The following is a 26,543-nucleotide window of genomic DNA, read 5'->3' as shown; positions in this document are numbered from 1 at the left end:
TGCTTTGCGCCTGTGCAGAGCTTGGGGAGTCGGCGCCATGACCCCATCAAGGCTTCACGGGTTCCTTTGCCGAGTCTCGTCCACCGCGTGGAGAACTGCAAGTAAGCACCTTGCCCCGGGGCCACGGCCGCGGGCGGGGTCTTGAAGGTCCATGCGCGGAGAGAGGCGCCTCCGGCGGAGGAAGTCGAGTGTGTCCGGAAGGTTCGATGGCGCCAGGGGCTGTCCAGCTTCTTCCGCTCAGCCGACCACCCCGTGGCCTGGGCAGGTGCCTGCAGCGTCCCGGGTCTCGGGTGGGACTAGAGCGAGAAGATCGCTAAGGCTCTTCCAGCCCGGAGGTCCGCTTCCTGCCGGACACGCGGTGGCCCTGCAGGACCATAAACATTCCTGGTTGTTCCTTTGGGAGCTCGAAGGGCGTACCACACTTTAATATCCCTGAGAAAAATGCAAAAGAAGGCGCTTTAGGAATGGGAGTCATTGATTTACTTATTTACATCCAAAAAAAATTGTTTACATCATTATTAACAGGAATGCATGCTCCTGGTCCAGCCTCCAGCAGAAAAGGATTTGTGGCAGTTTACAGTTTTTAAAATGGGAAAAGTGCAAAAGTGAGTCAAAGGCAAATAAGTATAACGTAAATTAGATGAAGCCAGAATTGTTAGTACAGAAAAAGCATTCATGCTTTCAGTAAAACCAACATTTTTAAACCCATTTTTGTTGGAAATTTTTCTCAAGATACTACAGGTAGCAGCCCAGACTATGCTAAACATAATTTTAATTTATGACACATGGAGAAGTTACGTAAGTTGAAAACAATTATTGCCCTCATTGTAAATGGCACTGGATTTCCATGCAGTTTGTTTTCCTTTGTGCAATCATTTTCCCCAAATACAAACATTTTACTTAATTGTGTAAGTGTTAAATGGTCCAGAAACGAATAATGCAGAAAGTGAAATTCCCACATTATTCAAACCTCAAGGTAATAACGTTAAAATTTTGTAGATTCTTTTAACATCCCCCTTTCACTAGTTTTAAACAATTATGAAGTATTCGATACATATATATATATACATACACACACACGTATATGTAAATATGTAGCACACAGGTAAGCCATGAAGCACAACCAGCATCTATGAACTCATTCTCCAATTTTAGAAATAGTCTCCATTGCCAAGGTCTCTATGTGCTGCTTCCTAACTGTGCAACTGTGTTTTTAGTCTTCATAGAAGTGGTGTCATATTGTTGACTTTTCTTTTTTCAGCTAACACTGTGTTTTGTGATTAATCCACATTGATAGATGAGGTTGTAGTTATTCATTAAATTCAACTGTGTGAACATATGATAACATTTTCCACTCCCTTCTCAAAGGACGTTTGGGTAATTCTAGAAACCCCAAGATTGGCTGCTACACATTCTTGTGTACATTACTTGTGCATTAGTAGAAGGAGTGGAATTCCAGGCGTATGATATAGGTCTTTTGAATTTTACAATATGATGCCAAAGTGTAACCGCATTTTCTAAATCTATAGCAATTTTCACTTCTACCAACAGTATATTAGAGTTCCTGTTGCTCCACAAACTTGCCAAAACTTAGTTTTGTCTTAAATTTTAATTTTTGGCTGCCTAGAGGGTGATGAAATGATATTTCATTGTGATTTGGCTTTTCTGTGATCAAAGAAGGTAAAACATTTTTTCAAATAATAACTTACTGTGAAATATCTTTCTTTTTTTTTTTTTTTTGAGACAGAGTTTCATTCTTGATGTCCAGGCTGGAGTGCAATGACAAGATCTCAGCTTACTAAAACCTCTGCCTCCTGAGTTCAAATGATTCTCCTGCCTCAGCCTTTCGAGTAGCTGGGCTTACAGACACCTGCCGCCATGCCCAGCTAATTTTTTGTATTTTTAATAGAGACGGAATTTCGCCATGACCTCAGGTGATCTACCCACCTCAGCCTCACAAAGTGCTGGGATTACAGGCTTGAGCCACTGTGCATGGCCTTTTTTCTTAACAGATTGTTTCTGATTTACATTCTTTACATGTATTTGTATACTAAACTTTTTTAGTTATGTTAAGTGTCAAATATCTCACTTTGTGGTTTGTTTCTGTCACTGCGAGGCAGAATAGAATAATGGGCCTGCATGTGCAATCATGCAGCTTCAATATAAAAGATATTTTTTAATAAACAGATGTTTAAAAAAAACAGATATTGCTAATTTTATCTGTAAAATTTTGTCTTGATCCTTTTGTTTATTGCTACTTCTTGTGGTCTTGTCTAAGAAACCCTTCTCTACTCTAAAGTCATAGACATAGGCCCCTATATTTTCTTCTCAAAGGTTTATAGTTTTGCTTTTCACATTTAAGCCTTTATTCTACCAGGAATTGATTTTTGTACATGGCGTGAGGCAGGAAACCAGTTTCTTTTTTTTTTTTTCATGTCAATCCCATATCAAAACCTTGTCCCAGGTTCATGCATTTATACGACCTTTCCCCTACTGATATAATGCCAGCCATCATAAAACAACTTTACTTATATATATATGCATACGTTTATTTCTTGGCTCTTTTTTCAATTTCATTGACCTATTTGTCTGTTCCTGTGCTGATACTGCATGTCATGATAACCATAACCATAACTTTGTAATAAATCTTATAATTTTCTGACTGTTGCTTATATATAGAAACATGATGCTTAATGATTTTGTATCTAAATTACCTTATTAATTTAAATAATTTTCTTGCAGATTTTGGGGAGTTTGCTACTCAGACATTCATGTTATCTACAAATAGTGACAGTCTAGTTTCTCCCTGTCTAATCCTTTTTTTTTAAGAAGGAGTCTTGCTCCATCACCCAGGCTGTAGTGCAGTGGCGCAATCTTGGTTCACTACAACCTCCGCCTTCCAGGATCAAGTGATTCTCCTCCCTCAGCCTCCCCAGTACCTGGGATTACAGGTGTGTGCTGCCCTGCCTGGCTAATTTTTATATTTTTTGTAGAGTCAGGGTTTTGCTGTGTTAGCCAGGCTGATCTTGAACTCCTGGCCTCAAATGATCCACCCGCCTCAGCCTCTCAAAGGGGTGGGATTACAGGCTTGAGCCACCACCCCCCTCAGCCTCCCTGTATAATCACTATATCTTTTTCTTTCCTTGCTCAGATTTCCAACACCTTGTTGACTAGAAGTGATGACAGCAAGCATATTTATCTTGTTTGTGATTATAAAGGGAATGCATTTGTATTTTTTCATTAAGGTATGATATTGGAATCATTTAAATCTGCCACATTTTTTTTGAAAGTCACCATCTCCTAATAACTTTTAAGGCATATTTTATAAACGAATCCTCAGGGAAGACTTGTAGCTATCTCCCAAATAACTCTGTTCTTTTAAACAAAAAAAAATTACCTTCTTTTTGTTGTTGTTGTTGGAACTCTTTATTTTGGATTTACATTTACTTACTGGATTTAATGATCCATAACTGGGGGTCTTCAGTCCAAGCCTTCTACGCTCCCTTCCTTCGTGAAATAAAATTTCATGAAATATGAGGAAAAAAAGGTGTGATATTAGCTACAGTTATACACTTTTCTGTTTAAGGAAGTCCCTTTCTACATAGGATTTTGGGATTTTTTTTAAAATTTTGTTTATGTATTTGATTTTGGTTTTGTTTTTTGTGTTTTTGTTTTTGTTTTTGTTTTTGAGATGGAGTCTCCTCTGTCACCCAGGCTGGAGTGCAGTGTCGTTGATCTCAGCTCACTGCAAATTCCACCTCCCAGGTTCAAGCGATTCTCCTGCCTCAGCCTCCTGAGTAGCTGGGATTACAGGTGTGTGCCACCACGCCCAGCTAATTTTTGTATTTTTAATAGAGACGAGGTTTCACCATGTTGGTCAGGCTGGTCTTGAACTCCTGACCTCAAATGATCTGCCCATCTTGGTCTCCCAAAGTGTTGGGATTACAGGCGTGACCCCTGTGCCCAGCCTTGTATTTGTTTCTTAATGATGAGTAAATCTTGAAGTTTACTGAGTTGATTTTTCTCATCTTACTGGGGTGTTTATCATTTTCTGCTTTCATCTGTTGAGGTGGTAAGTTACAGATTTTTCAGGTGGTAAATCACTGGCATTCCTAGAAAATATTCCAAAGAATTATGGTGATTATATTTTTAAATATAATGTTGTGTTTGTTGTGCTTATATTTTGTTTAGAAATTTGCTGTAATTTTCTTCTTTTATACACTGCAACCTCTACCTCCCAGGTTCAAGCGATTCTTCTGCCTCAGCCTCCCGAGCAGCTAGGACTATAGGTGCATACCACCACATCCGGATAATTTTTGTATTTTTAATAGAGACAGGGTTTCACCATATTGGCCAGGCTGGTCTCAAACTCCTGACCACATAATCCGCCTACCTCGGCCTCCCAAAGTCTGGGATTACGGGTGTGAGCCACCGCGCCCGGCCTTTCCTGGTTTAAAATTAAGGTTATTCTAGCCTCATGAAATACATTGGGGATTCTACTCACCCTTTTCCTTTCTTTGTTAAATTTTGTTTAAGATTGTAATTATCTATTCCTCGAGGGTTTGTTACAACTCCCCTGCAAAACTAGACCTGCTCTTCTCTTCGAGGGAAGACTTTAAATTACTTGTTTAATTTCTATATAATTATTATACTTATCAGGTTTCCTCTTCCTAAGTCAGTTTTGGTAAGTTAACTTTTTCTTTTTTTTTTTTGTTTGTTTGTTAAAAAATATGTACTCCTAAAACACAAACAAACGAACAAAAACACTTTGTAAATCAAATTAGTGTAACACTTCTTGATTTAAGGGATTCTTTGGAACCCATTTATAAGACTGAATATGAATGATTTTTGTATTGCAGATACTATTATTCCTGGTAGTAGTGTCTTTGTTAGGAATATTCTTTTTTTTTTTTTTTTTTTTACTGTTAACGAGCTGCTGAGAAAATATAGTTAGAGAAGCATATCTGAAGCTGTGTTTTGAAATAATATAGCAAAAAATATTAACATATCCAATACTTAAAAAGGATTTAATGAAGTAACTTGAGAAAAACCAGGCTAGGTATATATAAATAGGTTTTTTTGAAGGGAGGGAAATTAAATATAAAAATGTAAAAAATATAACAACTCTATGGATCCATAAACAAAAAGTAACTGATTAACAGATTCTTCTAGTATTTCTCAGATAATTTAATATTTACTGTGAATATGAAGATATATACTAATCTGAGTATAACTATGTTCCCTCCCTCCCTTTCTTTTACAAACATCAGGACTTTGAAAAAGTTTCTTTTTTTTTTTTTTTCCCAAAGATGTAGAGCAATAGGAATTCAAAAACAGGGCTAGAAGGAGTGAAAATTTGTATAAACTTTGGAAAAGTGTATCTTCTAATGCACTATATATATATATATATATATATATTTACCCTAAGATGAAGAATTTCACATAGGAATGCAGAAATTCATAGGTATGTGAGTCAAAAGACATGTACCAGCATGTTTATAGAAGCATTATTAATAATTGACAAAAATAGAAATACCCCAAATATGTGCTAACAGCAAAATGGATAAATCAACACAGTCATGTAATGGAATACTCGGTAACCAAAATTATAAAAATATTGCCACATAAAACAGCATGGGTGCATTTTCCAAATGTCTTATTGGGTGAAAGAAATTTTAAAAACACACACATACGATAGAACACACAGTGAGACTGTAACCATTATTATTTTTTTTTTCTAACATATATCCCAAAGATCAAAGCTTATGAACCTAAACTATTTGACAAACAAAGCACTGATGACAGGTCTTGTGATTAGATTTAGTGAGCCTTTGTTTAATATTTGAGAAAAGAATAGTTAAAAATTTAGTATGTTATATATATATATTTTTTTTTTTTTTTAGTTCTTGCGCAACAGTTCTCTGATTTAAGCAGTATGTAAGAGGATTAGTCACTCACATTAGAGGCCTACCTGTTTTTGTCTTTTTTTTTTTTTCTTAGAAGTTATTTATTTATTTATTTATTTTAAGAAAGAGAGAAAGGAAGAAAGAGAAAGAATAAAAAAAAAGAAAAAAAATGAAGGAGAGGAAGAATGAGGAAGAGGGAGAGGGAGAGAGAACTGGGGTGTTGCTTTATTGCCCGGGCTAGAATGCAGTCCAAAAATGGGCATGCCTGTAATTGTGTTTAGTAATAGAGACGGGAAAAAAAAAATGAGGGAAGAAAATAACTAACAAGCAGCCAACCAATATTTCATTTAAACCTGTAAAGAGGTGTGATGTGGTACTGATAAGAGTGTATATTTTGTATATTTAAAGTGGAGAGTTCTATAAATGTTAATTAAGTCTACTTGTTCCCGATCTGAGTTCAAATCATGGATACTGATGTTAACTTTCTGTCTCATTGATCTGTCTGATATTGATGTTGAAGTCTCCTACTATTATTGTGTGGGAGTCTAAGTCTCTTTATAAGTCTTATATATCTGGGTATTCCTGTATTGGGCACGTATATATTTAGGATCTTTAGCTCTTCTTGTTACATTGATCCTTTTATCATTATGTAATATCCTTCTTTGCTTCTTTTGATCTTCGTTGCTTTAAAGTCTATTTTATCAGCAAAAATTGCAACTCCTGCTTTCTATTTATTTATTACTTTTGCTCTCCATTTGGTTGGTAAATTTTTCTCCATCCCTTTGTTTTGAGTCTTTGTGTATCCTTGCATGTGAGATGGGTCTGGATGTAGCATACCAATGGGTTTTGGCTTTTTTTGCCTGCCTGTGACTTTGGATTGGGGGATTTAGTTGAATTAATAATAATATATGTGAGTTTGATATTGCCTTTTAATGTTAGCTGGCTGTTTTTCCCATTAGTTGATACAAGTTCTTAATTATGTTGATGTTCTTTATTTTTTGGTATTTTTTAGAAAGACTGATACTGGTTGTTCCTTTCTGTTTGTAGTGGTTTTTTCAGAAGCCCTTGTAAAGCAGGCCTGGTGGTGATGAAATCTATGAGGGCTTGCTTGTTCACAAAAGATTTTATTTTTCCTTCGCTTATGAAACTTAGTTTGGCTGGATGTAAAATTCTGGGTTGAAAGTTCTTTTCTTTAAGAATGTTGAATATTGGCTCCCACTCTCTTCTGGCTTGTAGGGTTTCTGCTGAGAAATCTGCTTTGAGTCTGATAGGCTTCCCTTTATGGGTAACCTGACCTTTCTCTCTGGCTGCCCTCAGTATTTTCTCCTTCATTTCAACCCTGGTGAATCTGGTGATTATGTGCCTTGAGGTTGGTCTTCTTGAGGAATATCTTTGTGGTGTTCTCTGTATTACCTGGAGTTGAATATTGTCCTGCCTTGCTAGGTTGGGAAGGTTTTCCTGAATAATATCCTGAAGCATATTTTCCAGCTTGGATTGATTTTCTGCATCACATTCAGGTACACCTATCAAACGTAGATTAGGTCTTTTCACAGAGTCCCATATTTCTTGGAGACTTTGCTCGTTTCTTTTTATCCTTTTTTCTCTAATCTTGTCTTCACATCTTATTTCATTAAGTTGGTCTTCGACCTCTGATATCCTTTCTTCTGCTTGATCAATTCGGCTGTTAAAACTTGTGCATACTTTGCGAAGTTCTCGTGTTGTGTTTTTCAGCTCCATTAATTCACTTATATTTCTCTCTAAATTGTGTATTATTGTCAACATTTCGTCAAGTCTTTCTTCGAAGTTCTTAGTTTCTTTGCATTGGGTTAGAACAAGTTCTTTTAATTCCCAGAAGTGTCTTATCATCCACTTTTTAAAGCCTTCTTCTGATAATGGAACACAGTCTTTTCTCCATCAGGCCTTGTTCTGTTGCTGATGAGGAACTGTGATCCCCTGTAGAGGGAGAGGCGTTCTGATTTTGGGTATTCTCAGCCTTTTTAGGCTGGTTTCTTCCCTTCGTTATAGATTTATCCATCTGTGGTCTTTATAATTACCGTCTTTATAGTTGGGTTTCTGAATGGACGTCCAACTTGTTGATTCCCGGCGCTAAAATCTGAGCAACCCACTCTGCCGGCCAAAACAGCGGCTTTAAGATTGATGGTGCTTTTACTCTGCACCAAGAACCGCCTCACCGGCCACAAGAGTCGCGCTGGCGACACGTGGGGCTCCTCCGCTGGGAATCACCTGGTGCCTGAGCAGCAAAAATTGATCTGGAAGTGTGGAGTCCTCTCGTTCTCTGCGCTTTCAGTGGGAGCTACAATCCCGAGCTGCTAGTGATCAGCCATCTTGGATCTCTCTCTCCAGTAAGTTAACTTTTTCTGGGAACGTTTCATTTTTTATTGTTTCAATATATAGGCATAAAGTTTGTGTGTTGTTTTTTTTTTTTTTTTTTTTTTTTTTTTTTGTTTTTTTTGAGACAGAGTTTCGCTCTTGTTACCCAGGCTGGAGTGCAATGGCGCGATCTCGGCTCACCGCAACCTCCGCCTCCCGGGTTCAGGCAATTCTCCTGCCTCAGCCTCCTGAGTAGCTGGGATTACAGGCACGCACCACCATGCCCAGCTAATGTTTTGTATTTTTAGTAGAGACGGGGTTTTACCATGTTGACCAGGATGGTCTCGATCTCTTGACCTCGTGATCCACCCGCCTCAGCCTCCCAAAGTGCTGGGATTACAGGCGTGAGCCACCGCGCCCGGCCCCAAGTTTGTGTTTTTTTTTTTAAATTTCCTGCTCTCCATGTAATTATGTACTCTCTTTTTCTCACATTATTTATTTCACCTTCCCTCATTTTTTCGTAGTAGCCTTACCAAAGGCTTTACAACACTTCCAGCCTTTTTTTTTGAGACAGAATCTCACTGTGTCGCCAGGCGCCAGGCTGGAGTGCGGTGGCACAATCTTGGCTCACTGCAAACTCTGCCTCCTGGGTTCAAGCACTTCTCCTGCCTCAGTCTCCCAAGTAGCTGGGACTACAGGCATATGCCACCACACCCAGCTAATTTTTGTATTTTTAGTAGAGATGGGGTTTCACCATGTTGGCCAGGATGGTCTCGATCTCTTCACCTTGTGATCCGCCTGCCTCGGCCTCCCAAAGTGCGGGGGTTACAGGCGTGAGCCACCACGCCTGACCACACTTTCAGTCTTTTTTTTTTCTTTCTGAGACAGAGCCTTGTTTTGTCACCTAGGCTGGAGGGCAGTGGCATACTGCAACCTTCACCTCCTGGGTTCAAGTGATTCTCCTGCCTCAGCCTCCTGAGTAGCTGGGATTACAGGCATACGCTACCACACCCGACTGATTTTTGTGTTTTTAGTAGAGACGAGGTCTCACCATGTTGGCCAGGCTGGTCTTGAACCCCTGACCTCAGGTGATCCACCCACCTCAGCTTCCCAAAGTGCTAGGATTACAGGCATGAGCCACTATGCCCAAACAGCTACTTGGCCTTTTTATTTTTAGATTTGTTATTTCTGAATTTCCATTTTTTTTTTCTTTTTTTTTTTGGCCTAATCATTTTTCTTTTCTTTGAGATGGAGTCTTGCTCTTGTCACCCAGGCTGGAGTGCAATGGCAACATCTCAGCTCACTGCAACCTCTGCCTCTCAGGTTCAAGCGATTTTCATGCCTCAGCCTTCCAAGTAGATGGAATTACAGGCGCCCACCACCTCACCTGGCTAATTTTTGTATTTTTGGTAGATACTGGGATTCGCAATGTTGGCCAGGCTGGTCTCCAACTCCTAACCTCGTGATCTGCTCACCTCAGCCTCCCAAAGTGCTGGGATTACAGGGGTCAGCCACCGTGCTCGGTAGCCTAATCATTTTTGTTTTTCTTTTTTTCTTTCTTTCTTTTTTTTTTTTTTTTTGTTGAGACAGAGCCTTGCTCTGTCACCCAGCCTGGAGTGCAGTGGCATGATCTCAGCTCACTGCAACCTCTGCCTCCAGGGTTCAAGTGATTCTCCTGCCTCAGCCTCCCAAGCTGCTGGGATTACAGGCACCTGCCACCATGCCCAGCTAATTTTTTCTATTTTTAGTAGAGACAGGGCTTCACCTTGTTGGCTAGGCTGATCTGGAACTCCTGACCTCAAATGATCTGCCTGCCTCAGCCTCCCAAAGTACTGGAATTACAGGCGTGAGTCACCACGCCTGGCCTAAAAAAAAAAAAAACTTTCACAAAGCCAAAAATATGTAAGCAATAAGAGAACGATGAAAAATGATTAGGCTAGCCGGACACAGTTGGCTCACACCTGTAATCCCAGCACTTTGCGGGGCCGAGGCAGGTGGATCACCTGAGGTCAGGAGTTTGAGACCAGACTGGTCTGCATGGCAAAACCCCATCTCTATTAAAAGTACAAAAATTAGCCAGGCATGGTGGCACATGCCTGAAATCCCAGCTACTCAGGAGGCTAAGGCAGGAAAATCGCTTAAACTCGGCAGGCAGAGGTTGCAATGAGCTGAGATCATGCCACTCACTACACTCCAGCCTGGTCAACAGAGTGCAACTCTGTCTAGGGGAAAAAAAAAAAAAAGAATTAAAAAAAATTTACCAGTTATTTTGTATTCTGAATTCTGTATACAAAATCTTTGGTGTCCCACTGTTACTTTGTACATTGATTCTACTGACTTGTTTGTGGTGGCTTTGTTTCCTTGAATGTTTTTTTGGAATTCTCTCTGTGAGACCGCCATGAGACATGGGTGGAGAGTTCTATCTCTTGAGAGGATTTGCATCTACCTCTGCCATGTGTCTGGGAACACTTCAGCTTTAGACTTGGGTCCACTTTATAATAAGATGTGTGGGGGTGGCCAGGCGCAGTGGCTCACAGCTATAATCCCAGCACTTCGGGAGGCCAAGGCAGATGAATCACCTGAGGTCAGGAGTTCAAGACCAGCCTGGCCTATATGGTGAAACCCTATCTCTACTAAAAATACAGAAATTAGTCAGGCATGATGGTGCACACGTGTAATCCCAGCTACTCTAGAGGCTGAGGCAGGAGAATCGCTGGAAAGTGGGAGGTGGAGGTTGCAGTAAGCTGAGATCAAATCACTGCACTCCAGCCTGGGTGACAGAGCAAGACTCCATCTCAAAAAAAAAAAAATGATTAGGGATTTCTGGGAGATGCAGAAGATGCAGATAGTGTGTAGTTAGGCCTAAACACAGATGTGGGTCAGCCAGTGGCTTCAGAATCTCAGAGGGGCTTCTTTTTTTCACATCTTCACTCAGAACCAAGGTTAAAGTGGATGCTTTTCCTTCTTTAACTGTCTTCTAGTTCCTTGGTATTTGGAACAGTGTCATAAGCATCACCTGGGAGCTTGTTAAAAATTCAAGAATCACAAGTCCCACCTAAAACTACTCAATGTACGTTTTAACAAAATCCCCAGGTGGTTTTTTTAATCTATGTTTTAAATCTTTCAGCTGGGTGCGGTGGCTCACACCTGTGATCCCAGCACTTTGGGAGGCTGAGGCAAGAGGATTGCTTGAGCTCAGGAGTTAAAAACCAGTCTGGGCAACATAGTGAGACTCCCCCTGTGCCCCCATCTCTACAAAAAATAAAAAAATTAGCTGGGCATGGTGGAGCATAGCTGTAATCCCAGCTACTGAGGAGGGTGAGGCAGGAAGATGTCTTAGCCCAGAAGTTCAAGGCTGCTGTGAGCCATGATTATGCCACTATACTCAAGCCTGGGCAACAGAGCAAGACCTTGTCTCAAAAAATAACAAAAATCTTCCAGTTTACTTTGTTTTCTCAGTATGTGAGCCCCCTTGAGTCCTGGCCTCTAATATGCTTTCTGTTTTGCCTGAGCTTAAGAGACTGTCATCTCCCTGCTGTCCCCAAAGCTCTATATCCCAAACTATAGTCAAGAAAGACACAAGAAGGCGGGGTGCCATGGCTCACACCTATAATCCCGGTACCTTGGGAGGCCAAAGCAGGTGGATCACTTGAGGTCAGGAGTTTGATACCAGCCTGGCCAACATGGCAAAACCCTATCTACTAAAAATACAAAAATTATCCTGGCGCATTGGTGGGTGCCTGTAATCCCATCTACTTGAGAGGTGAGGCACAAGAATCACTTGAATCTGGAAAGTGGAGGTTGCAATGAGCTGAGATCGTGCCACTGCCCTCCAGCCTGTGGGACAGAGCGAGACTCTGAAAAAAAAAAAAAAAAGACTAGCCTGGTCAACATGATGGAACCCCATCTCTACTAAAAATATAAAAAATTAACTGGGCGTGGTGGCTAATATTTTTACTTTGTCTCAAGAAAAAAAAAGACAGGAAATGTAGCTTTTTGTTTGTTTACCTCACTGGACTGTCTTTTCGGTTTATCATCATTTACTTTCATAAAGCTTCTGTCTTTGATTTAGAAGGGATTTTGTTTTACCTTTTTAGGTATTTTATGGCTGTGGGGTTTTGGCATTTCTGATTTCTCAAATTGCCAGAGACAAAAGCTTAGAGTTGTGTGTTGTTTTTGTATATGTGTATGTATGTGTGAGAGAGTCATTCTTTTGCTTTTATTATTTCTTATTTTAGAAGGTTTTCTTCTTGTTTATTTTGTCCATGTAAACACAATTCTAAGTAGGTTTGGATAAAGTCAAACCACCCCTTGAAGTGGAAGACCTGGGCTTTATGGTTGTTATTTCCTTACACTGTTAAAAGATGGCTTTTACTTTAAGTTTGTCAGCTATTTCCTGTGTGGCCGAGGTAGTCAGAAGTCTGCTGATAGCCAAAATGAAATACGAACATTAATACAGTTACTATTGCTGAACACATACTATTTAATAGGCAGAATTAATAGGAGTGGTCCTTGGGCTTAGCTCCTCATCTGACACGTCTTTGTTTCTTATGATCTCCCTTTGAAACTACTTGTATGTGCTTCACTACCAGCACCCCTGGCAGGCTGATGTGCACACACTGTGTCCAAAGCTGTAAAACCTGCAGGTACCAAGGAGCACAGTGTCCCTTCTTATCTTGTACTATACAGGAATGAGGGGCATTATCTTCCCCCGTATTCTGTCACAGCTACTTGACTACAAAAATAGTTCTGTTTATGTTTCCAATGGCCTGAGTCCCTTGAGAAACCTGGTCTTTCAACTATTCCTTGTAAACCCTCTTTCTACAGATAAAGTCTTTAAGAAGTCTGCAAGGTCATATTAGGGACCAGTTTTGCAAACTTAGAGTTTGCCATTCTTCCCTTTTCCCAGGATACAGTTTTCTGTTCTTCACCAGAAACCCTTATGCAAATTAACTTATGCATCCCAGAGTTAGGCTCAAGTTATTGATGTCCTTACTCACTGTGTACGCATACACAGACATACACATATTCATTTATCTTAACTGTATGCATATGTATTTGTGTCTATTTCTTTAAACGAGGTAGGGTTATGTAGTGATGGCTAGAATATGAGAAAGATATGTGAAATGAAAAAGCATTCTAATTATATGTAGTGCTGTCAAGAGCTTACAAATAATTCCATCAAAATAACAATAGATACTGTTTGTCACTACACTAAATGCATAAATTTTCCCATTCATTCAGCAATCTCATGTGATAGGTACTGTGATTTTCTATTTAGAGGGAAGGAAACAGACAGGGAAACTTGACCAATGTCAAACCCCTAGTAAGTGGTTGCATTTGTTTCCTATTGCTGCTATAACATATTATCACAAATTTAGTGGCTTAACACATTTTACAGTTTTGGAGATCAGGAGTCTGAAAGGGGTCTCACTGAGCCAAAACCAGCTGTGTTCCTTCTGGAGGCTGCATCCATTTCTTTCTTTCTTTAAGCTTCTGGAGGCTGCCCACATTCCTTAGCTTGCCCCCTTCCTCCATCTTCAAAGCCAGCAACATTGGGTCAGGTCTGTCTTCCAACTCCCTCTTCCATTTTAAAGGACCCTTGTGGTTACGTTGACCCACCCTGTAATCCTGAATAATATCCCTATTTTAAGGTCATCTGATTAGCATCCTTAATTCTGTCTGCTACCAAAATTCTTCACGATGTAACCAAACCTATTCACAGATTCTGGGTATTGGATTCTGATTATCTTTGAGGCCACTATTGTGCTTGCCACAGGGCTGTAGCTGGAACTTGTTCCCAAATTTTTCTGCTTCTAAAGCAATTTCTTTAGCAGGCCGAAAACCCTTAACACTGAGATCACTTTTTTCCCTGTGGTTTTGCCCTTATTGAACATTATCTCAAGAAGGGTTTGGATAACTTTGATAGCACTGAAAGTTTAACTCTCTTTACAAACTACAGAGAAAATGATCTCATTTACACATTTCAAACACCCAGTGTATTCTAAAATTCCAAGTTTTATTTTAGATTCGGGGGATACATGTATAGATTTGTTACCTAGGTGTATGTGTGATGCTGAGATTTGGGATACAAATAATCCCACCATCAAGGTAATGACCCAAAAGTCAGTTTTTCAACCCTTGTACTCCCTCCTTCCCTCCCCCATAGTAGTACCCAGTTTCTAATGTTGCCTTCTTTATGTTCCAGAGTATCCAGTGTTTCACTCTGTAGAACTATACATGAGAATATGCGATATTTGGTTTTCCATTCCTGCATTAGTTCCCTTAGGATAATGGCCTCCAGCTGCATGCATGTTGCCACAAAGGACATTATTTCATTATTTTTATGGTTGCATCGTATTTGATGGTGTATATATACAACATTTTCTTTATCCAGTCCACCATTGATGGGCACCTAGGCTGATTCTGTGTCTTTGCTCTTGTGAACATGGATGTGTCTTTTTGGAATGAAAAATGAGTTGCTTTCATCTGGGTTTATACCCAGTAACAGGACTGCTGGGTGAAATGATAGTTCTATTTTAATTACTTTGAGAACTCTCCAAACTGCTTTCCACAATGGCTGAACTAAGGTACATTCCCACTAGCAGTATATAAGCATTCCGTCTTCTCTACAGCCTCACCAGCATCTGTTGTTTTTTTAACTTTTTAATAATAGACATTCTGACTGATGTGACATGGTCTGTCACTGTGGTTTTAATTTGCATTCATCTAATAATTGTGATGTGGAGCATTTTTTAATATGTTTGTTGGCTGCTTGTATGTTTTCTTTTGAGAAGTGTCTCTTCATGTCTTTTGTCTATGTTTTAGTTTTGTGGTTGTTTGCTTGTTAAGTTCCTTATGGATTCTGGATATGAGACTTTTCTCGGATGTGTAGTTTGCAAATATTTTCTCCCGTCCTGTAAGTTGTATGTTTACTTCACTCTGTTGATAGTTTTTTTTTGGTTTCCTTTTTTTTTTTTTTTTTTAACTGTACAGAAGCTTTCAGTTTAATTAGGTCCCATTTGGCAATTTTTGTTTCTGTTGCAATTGCTTTTGAGGACTTAGGTATAAATTCTTTCCCAAGGCTAATGTCCAGAATAGTGTTTCCTAGGTTTTCTTGTAGGATTCTAGCAGCTTGAGGTCTTACATTTAAAGCTTTAATCCGTCTCAAGTTAATTTTTGTATGTGATGACAGATAGGGGTCTAGTTTCATTGATCTGCATATAGCTGCCAACTATCCCAGCACCATTTATCAAATAGGGAGTTCTTTCCCCATAAAACGATGTTTTTTTTAGAGACATGGTCTCACTATGTTACCCAGACTAGAGTTGAACTCCTGGACTCAGGCAATCCTCCCTCTTCAACCTCCTGCATAACTAAGACTACAGGTGCATGCCACTGTGCCCAACTTGATGTATTCTTAAAGTTTTAGTTGACAGAAAAAGAGGACCATAATTAGGATTTAAATATAGCCACTTGTGACTTTTAAAGATTTGAATCCTAAATATTGTCCTTGAAAAGTTTGTACCACTAAGTTACTCTTAATATTCAAACTCCTTTTTTTTTTTTTTTGGCATTGCTTCAGATAGGTATTAATGTTTTAATACAAGTTTCTGCAGTGTTGATAATGGTTAACTAATTTATTTCATAGCCCTTCTTTTCAGACTGGTGGTCATCCAGGAAGGGAAATGGCTGCCTAAGGAAGAATTTCCACTCTGTATCTTTTTGTACTTTGAGAAATGTGAATGTATAAACTAAAAACAAATAAATAAAATTTATAAATGTTTGAAGTGGAATAATATTTTTCTGTTATCTCAACTTTTCTAGGATCACCCTTTTTGTGTCATTCTCTGAGGAAAAGAAGTTCTTCTCAAGGAGGAAAGTCTGAACTTGTCAAACAGTCCCTTAAGAAGCCAAAGTTACCAGAAGGTCGTTTTGATGCACCAGAGGGTTCCCACTTAGAGAAAGAACCACTGGAAAGTAAGTATAGCTAAGCACCTCTCAATTTTTAAAGTATCAAGGAAAATGTTTTAGTTATTGAGAAAATGAATGAAAGAAAAGAAATATGTTATTGCTTAAATTCTTTAGTAATAAAGCATATTTCAACAATGAGTAAAATCACCATATTGACCAACAATACATGTGGGTTTCTTAATAAAAAAGATTTTCAAGACTCTAACAGGTATTTGATTATGTTTGTTTTATTTATTTTACTTCATTATTCACATAAAATTTACAAGTTCACATAACAAAATATATATAACTATATTTGTTGATACAGATGACATCATGTTATTTGTATAATATACACATTATATATATAAAGTGGCTGTATTTATTGTTCCTTATTCACATAAGTTAAGACCTTTGATACAAATAACATCAACATCATGTTATTTGTGTCAAAGAAGGTCTTAACTTATGTGAATAATGAGGTATAATAAATATAGCCACTTTATATATCTATAACGTGTATATTATATATATAAAGAACTTCAATAACTCAACAAAAAATCAAAAATAGCAAAGCACTTGAGTCTCAACTTATATATTTTGTTATATGAATAATGAGGTATGATAAATAACAAATATATAGTATGTGTATATTATATATATATGTGTGTGTGTGAACTCCAATAATTGACAAAAAAAAAAATCAAACATAGCAAAGTACTTGATTAGACATTTCTCCAAAGAAGGTATACAAATGTACAAGTGGTCAGCAAACACATGGAAAGAAGTTCAGCATCATTATCATTAGGGAAATGCAAATGAAAACTATGAGATATTACTTCACACCCACTAGGATGGCTATAATAGTTAAAAGTGGAAAATAACAGGTGTTGGGAAGGATGTGGAGAAATTGAAACCTTCATGCGTTTCTGCTGGGAATGTAAAATGTTGCGGCCACTGTGGAAAACAGTATAGCTATTCCTCAAAAAGTCACACATAGAACTACCTTTTGACCCAGCAATTCCACTCTTAGTTGTGTATCTAAAGGAATTGAAAGCAGGGACTTGAACAGATATCTCTATACCTATGTTCATCGTATTATTAACAGTAGCCAAAAGGTGGAAACAACCCGATGTTCATGAACAAATGAATGGTTAAGCAAAATGTAGCATATATAGACAGTGGAAAACCATTCAGTCATAAAAAGCAATTAAATTTTAATGTATGCTACAACATGGATGGACCCTGAAAACATTATGCTTAGTGAAATAAGCTGGACCCAGAAGGGCAAATATTAAATGATTCCACTTATATAAAGTACCTAGAATAGACAAGTCCATAGAGACAGAAAGTAGAATAGAGGTTATCAGAGACTCAGGGGACTAAGGGGGAAGTTACTGTTTAGTGGGTACAGAGTTCATTGTGGGGATGATGAAAACATTTTAGGAATAGATAGTGGTGACGGTTGTACAACCCTGTGAATATATTTTTGTTGTTGCTTTTGTTTTTGAGATAGAGTCTCATTCTTCACCTAGGCTGGAGTGCAGTGGCGGCATGATCTTGGCTCACTGCAACCTCTGCCTCCTGGGTTCATGCAGTTCTCCTGTCTCAGCCTCCTGAGTAGCTGGGATTACAGGTACACCACCACGCTGGCTCATTGTTGTACTTGTAATAGAAATGGAGTTTCACCATGTTGGCCAGGCTGGTCTTGAACTCCTGACCTCAGGTGATCCACCTGCTTCAGCTTCCCAAAGTGCTGGGATTACAGGCATGAGCCATTGCACCTAGCCGTGAATGTATTTGATACTGCTGAATTGTATGCTTACAAATGGTTAAGTGATAAGTACTATGTTGTATATATTTTACCACAATGAAAATAGAAGAAAGCAAAAAGCAACACATTTTATAAGCTAATCATCTATTGGACATAATGGTAGGCAGGCATTCAATGTAAGTTTTGTATCACTAGGGAAATATGAAATCTCCCTAGAAATGCTTAGGGGGCTAAGAACAGAGGCCTGGCAAATACACTTAGGTGTTGGACAGAAGCAGAGGATCTTTAAAAGGGGCCCAGGAAGAAATGGTTGAAGAAACAGAGTGAGAAACTAGATAAAGCATGCCAGGTATGGTGGCTCACATTTGTAATCCCAGCACTTTGGGAGGCCGAGGCAGGAGGACTGCTTGAGCCCAGGAGTTGAGGCCAGCCTGGGTAACATGGCGAGACCTCATCTCTACAAAAAAGTTTTTAAAATTGGCTGGGCATGGTGGTATGTGCCTGTGGTCTCAGTTACTCAGGAGACTAAAGCAGGAGGATAGTTTGAGCCAGGAAGGTTGAGGCTGCATTGAGCCATGTGTTCATGCCACTGAACTTTAGCCTGGGTAACAGAGCAAAACCCTGTCTCAAAAAACAAAACAAAATAAAACAAAACACACACACACACACACACACACACACACACACACACACACACACACACAAAATGAAACTAAGGAAAGCATAATGGAAATCAAGGCAGGAGACTTCCAGAAGGAAATGTTAACACTGTCAAAGACTGTGGATTGTTCAAATAAAACAAGGATTGAAGAGCACCTGCTGTATTTGGTGATGTTTGTGAGTACAGTTTCTAAGCAATGCTAGGTTCAACATTAACTTCACTTCTGCCTCTTCCTGTCTCTTGTGACAGATCTCTAACCAAGTCCTGTTACTTCTACCCTCTTAACACCTCTCAAATGTATTCCCTCTTACTCATCCTGCTAATAAGGCCCAAATTCAAGCTGTCAGTCGCTCACTGGTCTCCTAACAAGCCTCTCTGCTTCCTTGTTTCCTTCCTTCTAGTCTTGTCTCCCTGCCTCTAGTATCTACTTAATTCTAAGAAAACTGTGTAGGTTGTCTCCTTGAAAAGAGTAGATTATTAAGATGATAAAGGACAATGTAGCTAGGCACCCTGCTTGATATAAAGATGAATAAGAAGGGAAGATGATATAAATAACTATGAGCAGGACATCATCTGCTAACTCGCGTGAGAGATACACAAAAAGATCAGAGAAAAGTAGACTAGAGAGCTGGGGTCTAGGGAAAATAATTTTTTTTTTTTTTTTTGAGATGGAGTCTTGCTCTGTCACCCAGGCTGGAGTACCATGGTGCGATCTCAGTGTACTGTAACCTCTGCCTCCTGGGTTCAAGCGATTCTCCTGCCTCAGCCTTCCAAGTAGCTGGGATTACAGGCACCTGCCACCATGCATGACCTAATTTTTGTATTTTTAGTAGAGACAGGATTTCACCATGTTGGTCAGGATGGTCTCGAACTCCTGACCTCAGGTGATCCACCTGCCTTGGCCTCCCAAAGTGCTGGGGTTACAGGCGTGAGCCACCATGACCGGCCAGAAAACTAAAATTTTTATAAGTAGATAAGGTATGGTAAAGAGAATTAATAAGTAGATAAGGTATGGTAAGGAGAATACCTCAGAATACCTGGAGAAAGAGGCTGCAGAACATTAACACTTGCAAGTCACAGCTAATGGGCCTCTTTGGCTTCAGCATAAATTATGTATATATTCAATTAATACAGGGGTGTCCAATCTTTTGGCTTTCCTGGGCCACGTTGGAAGAAAAATTGTCTTAGGCCACACATAAAATACACTAACACAATAGCTGATTCACTAAAAAAAAATTACACAAAAAAAATGTTTTAAGAAAGCTCATGAATTTGTGTTAGGCCACTTTTCAAAGCCATCCTGGGCCACATGCAGCCCGTGGACTGTAAGTTGGATAGGCTTGAATTAATCGAATATAAAGCTGGAAATGCAGGTTCAGCTCGAATCTGGGAGGGCCTGAACTGCCAGGTTACAGTGTAAGGGCTTTATGCAGTGAGCAGTAAGGAAATGTATTTGAATAGAGATTGTTTTAATTAGCTTTATTAAATATAATCTGCATATAATAAAATTCACCCATGTTAAACATATGGTTGAGTAAGATGTTTTTTGGTTGGTTGGTTGGTTGGGTTTTTTTTGTTTGTTTTTGTTTTTGTTTTTGAGACAGAGTCTTGCCTTGCCCCGTTGCCCCAGTCTGGATTACAGTCAGTGGTGCAGTCTCAGCTTACTGCAACCTCTGCCTTCCAGGTTCAAGCCATTCTCCTGTGTCTGCCTCCCGAGTAGCTGGGATTACAGGCACCCACCAACATGCCTGAATTTTTGTATTTGTAGTAGAGATGGGGTTTCACCATGCTGGTCTCCAACTCCTGACCTTGTGATCCACCTGCCTCAACCTCCCAAAGTGCTGGGATTACAGGCGTGAGCAACTGTGCCCTGCTAGTGAGTTTGAACAAATGTTTACAGTCACGGAGACCACACAAAGTATAACATAGTTCTGTCCCCTAAAGAGGCACCACGCAATTCATCCTCTCTCCACCTCCTCCCAGCAACCATTGATCTGTTCTCTTGTCATTGTAGTTTTGCTCTTTCTAGGATTTTATATAAATCAAACTCTACAATATATAATCTTTGGTGTCTGGTTCCTTTCACTTAGTATAATGTGGAAGAGGGATTCTGTTGCATTAGTCTAAAATGCGACACCGAGAGCAGGAACCAGGGTGCTAATGGTGAGAACAAAAAGTTTCAGAAAACTGTAGGTTATTATAAGGGCAAAAAATTAGGTTAAACAAATGTGAGGAAGAAGAGACATGGAAATACAGGAGTTTGTGGTCAGAAGAGTGCTCACAAGAGTCTGGGATTTGGAGAAGGAACATACTCGAAAAATAATAAACTCCAGTGGACGGCAGAACTAGATATGAAAGTCATCAGGAAAGGGATTGGTGACCTCTGTAGCCTTGGTATGTGATGATTCATTAATGTGAATGTTGATATTAGGGATGATGGGGAGAGAGAGATGAAACTATGAACCAGATATTGATCCCATCCAAAAAGATAGAAGAATCTTTGAGTTTATTGTAAGACTGGAGAAAAGCATTGGATAAGTAAATGTTACAGAATTCCAAAAAGAAAGGCTGTAGAGGTGGAGCACTGGAATGAAAGGCTGGAAATAGCGGTGAGGAGGAGGGACATCTTGACCTGCTCTTTCTTCCCCAGTGCTATGGACTGAATTATGTCCCCCCAAAATTCATTTGTTGGAGCTCTAACCCCCCATGTGATGGTATATGGAGATGGGGCCTTTGGGAGATTATTAGGTTTAGATCTTGAGAGTAGGGTAACCCTTTAAGGGTTGGAACTGTTTTACACTTTGTGTTATTTACTTGACTGTAAACATTTGTTAAAATTTACTGAACTGCGTACTTAAAATGGGTGAATTTTATTATAAGCAGACAATACTTTAATAAAGCTGATGGTAGTCTCCTGATGGTGGGAATAATGCCCTTATACGAAGAGATACCAGAGAGCTTGCTGCCTCTCTTTCTCTGCCACGTGAGGACACAGCAAGAGGCAACCATCTGTAAGCCAGGAAGAAAGCACTCACGAGAACCACCCATGCTAGCACCCTGATTTCAGCCTACCAGCCTCCAGAACTGTGAGAAAATAAATTTCTGTTGTTTACCTAGGGTATGATATTTTGTTATGGCAGCTTGAGCTAAGACCTCCAGTGAGCCACAGAGATGAGTGAGAAAGAAGAACTTCCATTAGACCTTCGGGGGGAGTCATAGAGTAGGAAAAAGCCAACTTGCATTGCAGTTAAAGCATGGAATTCTTTAGAAAACAGAGTGATGATGAGTATGAGGAAGAGTTTATTCACAATATAACAATAATAAAAGAATGAATATTTGAAAAATTTTCAGGGTAAAATCTGTATCCTTTTTCTTTTGCCTAGAGAGGGGCTTTATGATTTTGGTGAAGATCATTTAGTTTTCAAAGAGATATAGTTTGGGTAATCATTCTCTTGCAGTTCCCCCGTGCTATGCAGGATAAAATAAAATCCATATACCTTTTCTTCTATTAATCTGTCTTTTATCAGTTGATTTTCAGCAAACCTTCCGATTTGTTGTTCAAGGGTTGTTGAACAAGGGTGTTGTTCCTTGGCCCCTACACCTTCCAGAGTCCAAGCAGTGTGGTTCCTCAATAGAATAGGTTCAAACATCTGGGCTTACTGTAAGTAGCTACAATGATGACCTCAGCAGAGAATACACACCTTGAGGGAGTGTGACACCCATACCCCCAAAAGTCTAGTTGTCTTTTGGTGTGTGTGGCTCAGGAGTATAACTGATTTCTCCAGGGATTGAATGTAAACGAGACCTAAGTGACCCTGGGGTTTGGATGAAGCAGATCTGGGTTTGAACTGGAGCTCTCAGAGGCTTCTGCTCTCTGGGCTTCAGTTTCCTTCTAACACCTGTCTTAGGATGACCTTGTGAGAAGAAACTGAGATGATGGAGCACTTTGTACTTTCCCTTTCTAGCCTGGCCAGAGTTTGTTATTCTTGTACGTATTTGTTTGTTTGCCCTTTTTCTGGCCTGCTTCAGTACTCTGTAAACCCTGTGAAAGAAGGGGCCTTGTATTTCATGGTCACTACTGTATCCCTTACCCCATCTTTACATAGCATAGGGCCTGGCAGAGTAAGAGTGGAATAAAGAATGAAACTGTCTGCTTACAGGATTGCCGTGAAGATAAGAGGAAATCTCTTCATTCATATGTTATGTATTAAGTATCCTCTGTTGGGCCAGACACTGAAACAGCGATGGATAAACAGACAAATTTTACCATAGCGAAGCTTAACATTTTAGTGGGAGAGACAGACAATAATCAATTTTTTAAATATACTAAATTAGTGATAATTGCTGAAGAGAATTCAAATGTGGGAAGGAATGGGAAGTGTTGGGAGGGTGGCCACAATAAATAAATAAATAAATAGATAGATACAGTTAAAGAATTAAGGGCCAGGTGCAGTGGCTCACGCCTGTAATCTCGCACTGTGGGAGGCTGAAGTGGGCAGATCATTTAGGGTCAGGAGATTGATACCAGCTTGTCCAACATAGTGAAACCCCATCTCTACTAAAAATACAATAATTAGCTGGGCATGGTGGTGTGTGCCTATAGTCCCAGTTACTCAGGAGGCTGAGGCAGGAAAATTGCTTGAACCCAGGAGGTGGAGGCTGCAGTGGGCCAAGATCACACCACTGCACTACTCCAGCCTGGGCGAGAGAGCTAGACTCCATCTCAAAAAACAGGACAAAGCAGAGAATTAGAGCTCTGTCTGATAGTTGATTCCTCTCCTGTTTTTTCCATATGCAGAGCAGTACAGTGTATGGGCTGAGAACAAGATTGCAGCCAGGATGTCTGAATTCAAATTCAGTTTTATCATTTAGAAGCTGTGTGATACAGAGCAACTTTCTTAACCCTTTTTGCCTTATTTTCTTCATCTATAAAATTGGAACAATAATTGTTCTTGTCGCCTAGGTTATTAGGAAGATTAAATGAATTTGCATGCATAAAGTGCTGAGAATTGAGCCTGGCTTATGATGGGGAGTCCTACTACGGACACATGGTATTAGGAATAATAATTACTATTATGCTTATAAATGGCAGTATCAGCCAGCCAGTTGCTGAAGCCAAAACCCTGTGATGAGGAACAGTAATTATCTAGTTAAGATTAATTGGCATTCCTATGCACCAGGCACCATGCTAAACCCTTTACATGGATTACCTTGTTTAATTATCAACACAGTGAGGAAAGTATGATTGTTCTCCCCATTTTACTGTTCAGAAAACTGGCATTAGGTCAAAGGACTCCTTCAAAGTAATCTTATTTCAAGACCTTTCGGGTCTTATGAATTTGTAGTTTGTATTCTCTTCTCAAGCTCAGGAAAAAGAATCACATTTACAGTTCATTTAAAGCCTATATGGTAACCTGGTTACTAAGATCTAGCCTATCATGCAACCCTGTCTTTAAAATTGACCATAGGCTGGGCTCAGTGACTCTCACCTGTATCCCAGCACTTTGGGAGGCCGAGGTGGGTGGATCACTTGAGGTCAGGAGCTCAAGACCAGCCTGGTCAACATGGTGAAACCCCATCTCTACTAAAAATACAAAAACTAGCAAGGCTGCTGTAACACACCTGTAATCCCAGCTACTCAGGAGGCTGAGGCAGAAAGATCACTTCAACCCAGAAGGCAGAGGTTGCCGTGAGCCCAGATCACGCCATTGCAATCCAGCCTGGGCGACAGAATGAGACTCTATCTCAAAAATAATAATAAATAAATAAAATAAAATAGACTATAATCCTTTTCCTACCTCCATTGACTGCTTTATTTATATCTTATTTTCCTTAGAATTTCCAGATGATGTTAATCCAGTGACCAAAGAAAAAGGTGGACCCAGGGGCCCAGAACCTACACGATATGGAGATTGGGAACGAAAAGGACGCTGTATTGATTTTTAAGTCACATATTCTTTAACCTCAGTATTGTTTTCTGAATACGTACATCTGAATTAACTTATTTCTGATTATTTTCTTTCTTTATGTCCTTCATGTCATGTAGTTTCCATAATGTGTTTAAATATATATACGATGGCTTTAGAAGAAAATATGCTGCTATAAATTAGGAAAGGGAAAATATTTTTCCATTAACATATGTTAATTTAATAAGTGTAGAAATATATATATATATTTTTTTTTATTTTATTTTTTGAGACATGGCCTCGCTGTGTTGCCCAGGCTGGAGTGGAATGGCACTATCCCAGCTGCAGCAACCACCCCACCAGGTTCAAGCAATTTTCCTGCCTCAGCCTCCTGAGTACTGGGATTACAGGAACCCACCACCATGCGTGGCTAATTTTTGTATTTTAAGTAGTGACAGGGTTTTGCCATGTTAGCCAGGCTGATCTCGAACTCCTGACCTCAGGTGATCCACCTGCCTCGGCCTCCCAAAGTGCTAGGATTACAGGAATGAGTCACCATGCCCATCCTAGAAATGATTCTTAGAGCTGTAGGCCTTTACTTCATCATTTTTCAGTTTAAATTAGTTGCTTACAAAATGCACAAATAAAATAATTTTTTAAAAATGATTGTGTTGCTGTGTACTAGGGGATAGTGGCTTTTAAAATGAGAGTTAAATAATGCATTATAGTTTGAGACCACAAAAATAACAGAAAATCTTTAACTTGGAGCCAGTTAATTACTTACTCAGTTACTTGAGCTCAAATTTTGACTCTACCTCTTACTAGCTATGTGACCTTGGATAACTTATTTAACTTCTCTGTGCTTCAATATCTTATGTATAAGCGGAAATAATAATACTTCTGATGCTGGTAGGCTGGAGGAGGTCCCCCAACACTGGTGGGACCTCAACTCCAGCCGATATCCAGGCTTTTGACACCATGATGAGAAGGAGTTCAAGGACAAGTCGGAAAATAGTGAAAGTACGGAGATTTATTGCAAAGTGAAAAAGTACACATTCTGCTGGGTGCGGTGACACATCTGTAATACCAACACTTTGGGAGGCCAAGGTGTGTGGATCACTTGAGGCCAGGAGTTTGAGACCAGCCTGGCCAACATGGCAAAACCGCATCTTTACTAAAAATACAAAAATTAGCTGGGTATGGTGGTGCGGGCCTTTAGTCCCAGCTGTTTGGGAGGCTGAGGCATGAGATTCGCTTGAACCCAGGAGGCGGAGATTGTAGTGAGCTGAGATTATGACACTGTACTCGAGCTTGGGCAACAGAATGAGACTCTGTCTCAAAAAAAAAAAACAAACAAACAAAAAAAAAAACCAAAAAACTACACATTCAAGAAAGAGGAGTGTGGGCATACTCAAGAGAGTCACTCTGGAGTTTAGAGCTTCTACCTTTACGTGTTTCTGTAATCAAGAGGTAGAATATTCATGAGGATTCCTGGAAAAAGGTGAAGATTTCTTGGAATTGTGGTGCCATCGATTTTTACACCAAATGCCAGTGTTCCCAGAATAGTCATGGCACTGGTCTGTGTGTGCTTTAGTATGTTAATGAGCATATAACGAGGTACTAGGTGAAACCCAGGTCAAATCCAGTGCCGTGCTGGGTCCAGTAGGTCTTCGCCAACTTGGCTCACATTCTGGTTTTTCAGGATCTCATCAGCCCCTAGTTTATACAACTATTTTGGCAGTTTCCTTTTTGCTAGTCATGTAAAACTGCTGCCTGGAATTTTCTGTTCTCCTGCGACCACCCCATATTATTCCTGTCTTACTTTTACTTCACAGGGAAGTTGAGAAGATTAAATGAATAAATAACATTAGTCAGGATTCTTCAATAGGAGAGAGAGAGATTATATGGAATTGACTCATGCAGTTCTGGAGGCTGAGAAGTCCCATAATAGTGCCATCTGCAAGCTGAAGACCTGAAGACCCAAAAAAGCAGTGGTGTGATTCAGTCTGAGT

At 39.6% G+C, this 26,543-nt stretch overlaps 1 protein-coding gene across 1 annotated transcript; it reads left to right on the top strand.

Moving 5' to 3' along the window:
* SDHAF4 (succinate dehydrogenase complex assembly factor 4) lies at positions 1 to 25,186 on the top strand. Its single transcript, XM_032275585.1, has 3 exons — positions 1 to 101; positions 16,065 to 16,217; positions 24,462 to 25,186. The coding sequence occupies exons 1-3, from the start codon at positions 38 to 40 to the stop codon at positions 24,569 to 24,571; spliced, it is 327 nt and encodes a 108-aa protein (XP_032131476.1). The 5' UTR covers positions 1 to 37; the 3' UTR covers positions 24,572 to 25,186.
* The last annotated feature ends 1,357 nt before the right edge of the window (positions 25,187 to 26,543 follow it).

Source organism: Sapajus apella, unplaced genomic scaffold (genome assembly GCF_009761245.1).
Source record: "Sapajus apella isolate SASKATOON/1434 unplaced genomic scaffold, GSC_monkey_1.0 scaffold6, whole genome shotgun sequence".
Classification (NCBI taxonomy): Eukaryota; Metazoa; Chordata; class Mammalia; order Primates; family Cebidae; genus Sapajus; species Sapajus apella.
The sequence above is the reverse complement of the archived record's forward strand: the minus strand, read 5'-3'. Positions and strand labels throughout refer to the sequence as shown.